We start from the raw sequence: 9518 nt of genomic DNA, 5'->3' as shown, positions 1-9518 counted from the left end.
ACAACATTTTCACTTATATAAAAGGATGGTTGAAGGTCCGTTTCCGCCTCAGCTGATTAGCTTTATGTAGACACTGCAGTCTAAAGTAAACAGACATCCCTGACATGCGCTTTGTTGATACAGGCTGCTGACACTTAAAGTGGACGATATTTATCAAGCTTCAAGCCGCAGAGGAAGTTTCCATGACTGAATAGTTATCCAGCTATGAAATATTAAGTGTGCGATAGCAGCTCAAAGGATAAACAGCAGAGCTAAATAAATCATATGGATGTCATAAAGCAGTATAAAACAAGCAGGGACAAGGCATACAAATCATGCATAATGTCATGGGTTCCAGTTTGTCTCATGACCTTTGCTGTACACTATCTTTGATCTTTATTGCCCCAATATAACTGGCATAGGAGAGATAAGAAAGATATAATGACCAAAATAAGGTGGTGTATAAAGATGGACTTAAATGCTGGATGAGAATATGAGTTCCTGGTGTAACCTTAGTATATATATGCAAAAAAAGAAAATACTCTTACATTTCCAGTTTTTGGAAGTCAGACCATAAATTATTTATTGATTCTTTCTTTTGGTTTATTAACATCACAGCCCACTGTCTGGTGGGTTGTTCCCGGCTGCACAGTGTCTCTGCGGGATATTCAATTAAGTGTGATCAAAAGTCCCATTGTGGAGCCTTGTGGATTACAAACTGTTAGACAAATGTCACTCGTCACCGGCTTGGTCTTCAATATCAGGATACATGTATTTATTATCCTTGCAAGAATGGAAGTAGTCATCACACACAGGGCTGCGTGGGACAAATAGTTCACAGAACAGTGTCCTTCAGATGCTTATATACAAGAGAGGGTGTTACAGTCAACAAGATGGAAGAATACTGGTTCAAAGCAGTATTCTGACATTAGTTCAGATTAGCTAAGGCCTGCGTAAGCAATAAACATGACGTCATCTATCTCTCTAGGGGCTGTGTCATCATGCCAATCTGAGGAACATAGCTATCATAACTTCAACACAGTGTCTCATGAGCGTCATCCATGTAGTCATACATCCGGCTACGTACACAGCTACGTAGGGCCTCTGTTATGATGTGCTACTCTGATACAGAAGGAACATTCAGTATTTTCCCAACATACTGCCACTGACCTCTGACCCATCAGTAAACAAAAAATACAATATTCGTACTTTGCTTCCTGCATAAAGCCCACTGGATTCCTGACATGGCATCACAGGAAATGCAGAGAGATTTAGGTAAGGTCTACATTTCAGCAACAACATTGCTTTAGATATAATCAGATTTAGTGTTTAATGAATTGGTGCTTACTTATCATCTTGCTATCTCATATGCTGTATCTCAATTTGATTACTTTTCTTAGTACACTGCATATTTTGCAGTGCGTGAATTTCCACCATGTACTGTTGTGTTAAATCACAATAGCCGTTGTTAGCTAGATAGCAGCAATTGTTAGCGGTAGCACATCATTACAGACCAACACAGTCTCACGGCATTTCGTGTTATAGTCACGAAATTAATCTATTGATTCGTGTTCACCAACACGATTTCGCCATTTTTTTCGTGTCACACAGAACGATTTTAAAAGCAATGTAAATAATAACAAATTAGAAGGAAAAAGACATTTAAAAAAAATACAGATTTAAGTATTCTGACACAGAACGATTTTAGAAGCAATGTATTTATATTGGTAGTGTGTTTCGTGCCTGCACCAAATAATAACAAATTAGAAGGAAAAAAAGATGACATAAAATACAGATGTCAGTATTCTGAGGCTCTGAGCCATTTCTTTTCCTCACTGACGTCAAAAAAACTCAGACATTATACAATTTACAATAAAAGGGATAGGGTTAGGCTTAGGGTAAGATATTGAGTAAGAACATGTTTTTATGAACCACACAGCTTCCGGTCTTCCAAGACCCGACCGGACAAAAAGACGTGTTGCAGGCACGAAACATACTACCAATAGAAATACATTGCATTTAAAATCGTTCTGTGTGACACGAAAAAAAGGTGAAAATCGTGTTGGTGAACACGAATCAATAGATTAAATTAATTTCGTGACTAATAACACGAAATGCCGTGAGACTGGGTTGTACAGACTGCTCAATTAACCCTATCAAAATCACGGCGGATCCCTTTTGGCACCAGTATAGGCCAGGGGTCTGTTAGTGAAATAAATAATATTTATGTTACTCTTATTTGTATAGGGCTTTGTTTCCAAGGGAACCTCAATCACTGCTCGTCTTACAACTTCCTTTACGTAGCCAAAATGGCGGTCTTTAAGTGTGAGATGTGTGCAGCGTCCCACACTAATTTATTTGACTGTTTTGAGTGCACAATCCAGGTTCTTAGAGCATTTTGACATACTTTGCATTGGGACTCACTTACACACTCAAAACAGCAAACCAAAGAACAGTAGTACTACGCAATTTGAAACACATCAATAGTTTCCATTATCTGAAATTAACAATGACTATCTGTCTAGCCATGTTTTTGTTGCCACCTTTTCACTGGTTCCTTTCACAATCCGGTGGAGGCAGATAGTGGCACAGTTTGAGCCTTGTCGTTGACTGAAATCGCCCGCAACAACGACGGGTTGAGGTTTTCTCCTGCAGGAGCACCAGCTTGATTCAGCACAGGAGGCTGGGGGTCACATCTCTCTGTGAAACATGGAGGCCTAGCAGCCAACGCCCTAAAGCAGGAACACAAGGAGGCTAACTGCAGTCGCACCTCCCTTTGCCAGAAGGCGTACACCAGGGGGTTGATCAGAGAGTTCGACAGTCCCAACAACCACAAATAATTCTCTAAGACACCTTTGAGTTGGCAGCTTTCACACAGAAGATGCACGATGCACGCCACAAAGAAGGGGCACCAGAGGACCAAGAAGCAGCCCACCAACACCCCCACTGTCCTCAGGGCCTTGACGTGGCTCCAGTAGTGGCTCCTCAGCTGCTGGTGTGGCTGGTGGGGATGGTTCTCGTAATCTTGGCGGTCACCCGTCCTCGAACCGGCCTGCCTAACTTGGCAGATCTGCTTCTGGTGGCTGCAGGCGATCTTCAGGATGTCCAGGTAGATGTAAACGAATACAGAGAGCACGGGGAAGAAGCACGCGCTGAACAACATGATTATGCCCATGTGGTTAATGACAGAGAAAAAGGCACAGAAGCCGCCGTAATCCTTCGTCTGGAGCTGCCGCACCATCACTGAGGAACAGAGACAAAAAGATGATTGGTCATGTGACACTTCTCATAGTCAATATGCCGCCAGAACATTTGGTAAAAAAAACTTCAAAACCATTTTAATTATTTATTAAGTACCCATACTGGTGAATGGCTTGATTTGGCTCGTTACAAGCATACATCAAAATGGGTTGCTAAGTTTAGCTTTACAACACAATGACTTGCTTAGGTTAAGGAAAAGAGGTAACAACAGTTAAACAAGAACCCCTAAATCAATGTTTATACGATAGGCAAAAACCTTTTAGAACTACATGCATGATCAGAGCGAGGATGATTTATTTAATCCCATACATTTTTATATTTTTTTCATCTCACCTGGCAAGAACCCCAGGGTGAGGGAGCTGATCCAGACAGCCAGCAGGGACCCGACCGCTGTCCCCTTCCCCGCCAGCTGGGAGTACCTCAGGGGCATCTTGATGGCTGCGTAGCGATCCAGCGAGATGAGGAACATGGACATGATGGATGCTGTGCAGGGCGACGTCACGAAGGCCATCCGCATCAAACACCTGATCTTTCCCTGAGCTGCAGGCAGAGATGGCAAAAGTACACACATCCTTTACTCAAGTAGAAGTACAGATACTCGTGTTTAAAAATACTCTGGTAAAAGTAGAAGTACTGACTAAACTTCTTTACTCAAGTAAAAGTAAAGAGGGCTTTGAAATGTACTTAAGTAAAAAGTACCCATAACTAGCAGCTGTTTTAAGGAGTACCTGACCTCCAGTGTTCGAATTACCCATTTGCTTTCGGGGGAGCCCTATTTTTCAGTGCACATCCTGCTACTAAATATGTCACACGCACGCTCTGTTGACTGGCGCAGCAGCGCGGATTCGATCAATTGCTATAAAATCACTCTGCTACTACTACAGACGGTATTACTATGCCGGCGGCTGTGGCCGTTGTTGAAGCCTCTTCAGGCTCCGCATCGGCAGGCCTCTTCCTCGGTGTGGAGCTGTCAAACTCGACCCTAACGCCGCTTACAGCCGGCCAACTAAAAGTTGTTCCGTTCACGTTGTCATTTTTAGACTCCTTCGCTTCTTTGCTTGTGAATCCAAAAGCTGCGAGGCTTGGCTGTTTTCGTTTTCCCGAACCTGTGTCGAGAGCTGGAGTTAAATGAAATCTCAGATTTGCCTTCTTAATAGTTTGTTTGGGTCCCTCACTTCCGTTTCGCTTCTCATTCTGCACTGATTCGCTAGCCAAAGGCAGTCTTTTGCCGACTGCCTTTGGCCGACTGCCCTTTCGGCCGAAAAGGCGTCGGTACGGCTGAAAAGACCCGACGGTGCGGGACACACCAATCTGAGCAGGGCGTGTCAACGCTCATCGTCGGCCTGACGCCCACCAACGCCGATAATCGGCCTGGTGTGTCCGTGCCTTAAAGAATGCAGCGCCACCATGCACAGATGGCAACACCCAGAAATATTCACAAATATAAAACAAATATTCTGAAACTGTAATGAACTATAACTATTATTTATTTCAAGAACTGTTATTTACAGAAACTCAACATTTCTAATCTGTGTGACACAAATATGCACGATTTTTTTGGGCTCCCCCTATTTATCTCAAAGTCGGCCTTCAGGGGAGCTCCCCCCCTCTTTAGGGGAGCCAAGCTCCCCCTGGCTCCCCCCCATTTCGAACAGTGCTGACCTCCCTTTATATTAATAGAACAATAATGTCAGCTAATGAATGTTTCCATGCTGAACAATGGCAACATGACAACGTTTTCATTGGTCCCTCTTCTTTAGAGAAGACCAGGAAATGATGGATACACGGATCGTGTTCAAATCAATAGGCACGCAATGACTCTAAATAATAATGATCACGCCACCAAACACACATTCAAACTAAAGGAACCAGCCTGTTTGGAAAATGTGAGAAGTAGAAAGTACAGGTATTTGGGTTCAACATGTAAGAAGTAGAAAGTACAGGTATTTGTGTTCAACATGTAAGAAGTAGAAAGTACAGGTATTTGTGTTCAACATGTGAGAAGTAGAAAGTACAGGGATTTGTGTTCAACATGTAAGAAGTAGAAAGTACAGGTATTTGTGTTCAACATGTAAGAAGTAGAAAGTACAGGTATTTGTGTTCAACATGTAAGAAGTAGAAAGTACAGGTATTTGTGTTCAACATGTAAGAAGTAGAAAGTACAGGTATTTGGGTTCAAAATGTAAGAAGTAGAAAGTACAGGTATTTGTGTTCAAAATGTAAGAAGTAGAAAGTACAGGTATTTGTGTTCAAAATCTAAGAAGTAGAAAGTACAGGTATTTGTGTTCAAAATGTAAGAAGTAAAAGTAAAAAGTTGTCAGAAGAATAAGTAGTGGAGTAAATTACTGATACCAGAAACATGTACTTAAGTACAGCAACAAAGTATTTGTACTCCACTACTTCCCACCTCTGGCTGGAGGCTCTGAGTTTGTTGGAGGATCAGAAGTGACGCTGTTGCCGTTGAAGTCCTCGGTGGCGAGGCCGGTGATGGCCACTCCCACCAGGGCGTCGGCTAGTGCTAAATTGAGGACGAAGACCCAGCTCTGGCTCCTCTTCTTCAGGAGCAGCTTCAGGAGAGCGGCGGCCACCAGCAGGTTGGTGGAGATGATGAGGCCAGAAGCGATGCTGAGGATGAAACCCATCACCCGAGGCCGCATGATGCTTTCGGTCGGTGGTTCATGGGAGTTCATGCTGTCAGGAGAAAGGCTAACGGACGCCTCAGTGCTCGCATGTCCACTTAAATATGACATTTTCAGGGAGTTACTTTAAAAAGCAAATCTTTGCAATCTAACAATAATTTCCCCGAAGAAGAATTATTTTAACAGAACAATTTCAATAGGGAGAAATCACTTTTACAGCGTTACATTGTTGATGTCTATGTGACACAAAATTATACCTGAATATGATGAGGAGTCACATGGCAAAAAAAATGCATCTCAAGTGAGTCTTTCACACAAAGATATCTCTCTAACAAATCATATTTAACCTTTATCCAAAGAAAAGGTGTGCAGGGATGGTCAAATGTAGTTCAAACATTTCAAGTGTATTAACATAAACGTTGTTACTCCCCATCTCTGTCTATTAATAATCTTGGAAAAAACTATTACAATTTCAAATCCATAAAGCTGATATTGTTGCAAATGTTTTACTTGCACAATTAGAAAAGAAACTGAGATTTGCACAGATGCTAAAAAACAAATGTTAAGACCTCCTATCAGTGACAATGCCATGCCATGTTTGATCAACAGAAGATGAAACAGCCTGATATTGTCCCGATGCGTTAATCCAATCTCACGTCATGTTTAAGAAAGATAGCCGGTTCTTAAAACATCTGTCCAATTTCACCGGGTGTGGGTCCTTTCAATCCTATCATCAAATGCAGAAGGACAGAAACACACACAGCATGAACAGCTTGTCCAGCTCTTGTCCCCTCCCCTCCCCTCCCCTCCCCTACACACACACACACACACACACACACACACACACACACACACACACACACACACACACACACACACACACACACACACACACACACACACACACACACACACACACACACACACACACACACACACACACACACACACACACACACACACACACACTATCCCAGCCTCCTGACAGTAAGACCTATATTTTTATCATACATTTACAGTATTATTATCCCTGTATCATATTTTTTCAGCCAAATATTTTTTAGTCTAAGGCTTGGTTAGTGTGACTTTAGTTTCTCAATGAATTCTGAAATCCTTATGAGGCTTTTTTGGGGGTTTTCCTTTCCTGTAGTGTGTTATATAGGTTTGTGTGCATGAAATCCCTGTGTTCCCTCCAGAGGGAGTTTCTCTCCCACACACTCCCGCCCCTTTGCCCGAAACGCCTCCACTGGACTCCTTTGTTTTTTTCTGTAACATAGGACATCACTACGTACACTCGCGCTTGAATTGGCGAGCACTCCAACACATTGTACGTGATAGGCTAAGAGGCGGGACATCTCTAAGCGTTTAACCAATCACAACAGAGCCGGCCAGCTAACCAATGAGAGTAGACTGGGCTCTGGTTTCAGACAGAGGTTGAAAAGAGGTGCTGCAGCACAGACAGTATGAGAAAAATAAAGAGCTTTTTGAACATTAAAGCATGGAGACACGTAGAGACACTACATACTGATATACACCTGAACATCAGCAGGAGAGGACTCTTTAAAGTAGAGACACTACATACTGATATACACCTGAACATCAGCAGGAGAGGACTCTTTAAAGTAGAGACACTACATACTGATATACACCTGAACATCAGCAGGAGAGAACTCTTTAAAGTAGAGACACTACATACTGATATACACCTGAACATCAGCAGGAGAGAACTCTTTAAAGTAGAGACACTACATACTGATATACACCTGAACATCAGCAGGAGAGGACTCTTTAAAGTAGAGACACTACAAACTGATATACACCTGAACATCAGCAGGAGAGGACTCTTTAAAGTAGAGACACTACATACTGATATACACCTGAACATCAGCAGGAGAGAACTCTTTAAAGTAGAGACACTACATACTGATATACACCTGAACATCAGCAGGAGAGGACTCTTTAAAGTAGAGACACTACATACTGATATACACCTGAACATCAGCAGGAGAGAACTCTTTAAAGTAGAGACACTACATACTGATATACACCTGAACATCAGCAGGAGAGGACTCTTTAAAGTAGAGACACTACATACTGATATACACCTGAACATCAGCAGGAGAGGACTCTTTAAAGTAGAGACACTACATACTGATATACACCTGAACATCAGCAGGAGAGGACTCTTTAAAGTAGAGACACTACAAACTGATATACACCTGAACATCAGCAGGAGAGGACTCTTTAAAGTAGAGACGCTACATACTGATATACACCTGAACATCAGCAGGAGAGGACTCTTTAAAGTAGAGACAGTAAATACTGATATACACCTGAACATCAGCAGGAGAGGACTCTTTAAAGTAGAGACACTACTTACTGATATACACCTGAACATCAGCAGGAGAGGACTCTTTAAAGTAGAGACACTACATACTGATATACACCTGAACATCAGCAGGAGAGGACTCTTTAAAGTAGAGACACTACATACTGATATACACCTGAACATCAGCAGGAGAGGACTCTTTAAAGTAGAGACACTACATACTGATATACACCTGAACATCAGCAGGAGAGGACTCTTTAAAGTAGAGACACTACATACTGATATACACCTGAACATCAGCAGGAGAGGACTCTTTAAAGTAGAGACACTACATACAGATATGAACCTGAAAATGTGAATAATATGTCCTCTTCAATATAAGAACTTGTGAAATGTCTTTAGACCCCATGTTAAAAGCCCCAACTTTACAGCAGAAACATGTTAACATCGGAAACCTATAGGGACGTCATGGAGAACAGGTCCATATATTAAAGTTGTGTAAGTGGCCTTATTGTTGGCGATAGTAGCCTTGGTGATGTGTGTGCAAAGCATGTCCAGCCTAATTGATTGCTTTGGCTTGCATCCAAGAAATACTGTATATTGCATAATCTTTGTAAGACTTTGCCACGGGGTATCATGCACAATGAGTAGATGCAACTTAGACCGGACATTAATCAACAATCTTTTTGTGCAGTTATTGCATAAAAACCGTAGTGATGTATTCATCATCAGGAGGGATCATATAAGTTGTTTTTGTGCTGCGGAGCTGAAAGGGCTTAGTTAAACTCTATCCCTGCTGGATGATGTCCCGCTCCGGCCCCAGGAGAGACATCTGGCATGATGGGATGATTTTCCACTAAGATTCACACACAAACATGTCTGCCTAATGACGCTTTCTCGCTGCACACACTCAAAACATCACCTGGCATCTCACCAGCTTCATAAAGTGGTTACTGTAAGGCAAATACATCCCAACCTAAACTTAAAGGGGCCCTTTGTGCTCATTTTCAGGTTAATATATATTGTCTGTAGTGTCTCTACTTTAAAGAGTCCTCTCCTGCTGATGTTCAGGTGTATATCAGTATGTAGTGTCTCTACTTTAAAGAGTCCTCTCCTGCTGATGTTCAGGTGTATATCAGTATGTAGTGTCTCTACTTTAAAGAGTCCTCTCCTGCTGATGTTCAGGTGTATATCAGTATGTAGTGTCTCTACTTTAAAGAGTCCTCTCCTGCTGATGTTCAGGTGTATATCAGTATGTAGTGTCTCTACTTTAAAGAGTGCTCTCCTGCTGATGTTCAGGTGTATATCAG

At 42.1% G+C, this 9518-nt stretch overlaps 1 protein-coding gene across 1 annotated transcript; it reads right to left on the bottom strand.

Annotated features, from left to right (window-relative positions):
* Nucleotides 1–2124: 2124 nt before the first annotated feature.
* On the bottom strand, nt 2125–6051 carry LOC117469613 (glucose-dependent insulinotropic receptor). The gene is made up of 3 exons (XM_034114056.1): nt 5648–6051; nt 3574–3780; nt 2125–3222 (listed from the first exon to the last, which is right to left on the bottom strand). The coding sequence occupies exons 1-3, from the start codon at nt 5988–5990 to the stop codon at nt 2540–2542; spliced, it is 1233 nt and encodes a 410-aa protein (XP_033969947.1). The 5' UTR covers nt 5991–6051; the 3' UTR covers nt 2125–2539.
* Nucleotides 6052–9518: the final 3467 nt, after the last annotated feature.

The sequence above is a fragment of the Trematomus bernacchii genome, unplaced genomic scaffold, assembly GCF_902827165.1.
Source record: "Trematomus bernacchii unplaced genomic scaffold, fTreBer1.1, whole genome shotgun sequence".
NCBI lineage: Eukaryota > Metazoa > Chordata > Actinopteri > Perciformes > Nototheniidae > Trematomus > Trematomus bernacchii.
The sequence above is the reverse complement of the archived record's forward strand: the minus strand, read 5'-3'. Positions and strand labels throughout refer to the sequence as shown.

Bases quoted from the DNA above. Each gene is read 5' to 3' on its own strand.
- LOC117469613 (XM_034114056.1), bottom strand. From the start codon at position 5,990: ATGTCATATTTAAGTGGACATGCGAGCACTGAGGCGTCCGTTAGCCTT. The intron at 3,781-5,647 runs GTGGGAAGTAGT...CTCTGCCTGCAG, and splicing joins CTCAGAGCCTCCAGCCAGAG to CTCAGGGAAAGATCAGGTGT. The intron at 3,223-3,573 runs GTGAGATGAAAA...TCTGTTCCTCAG, and splicing joins CACCCTGGGGTTCTTGCCAG to TGATGGTGCGGCAGCTCCAG.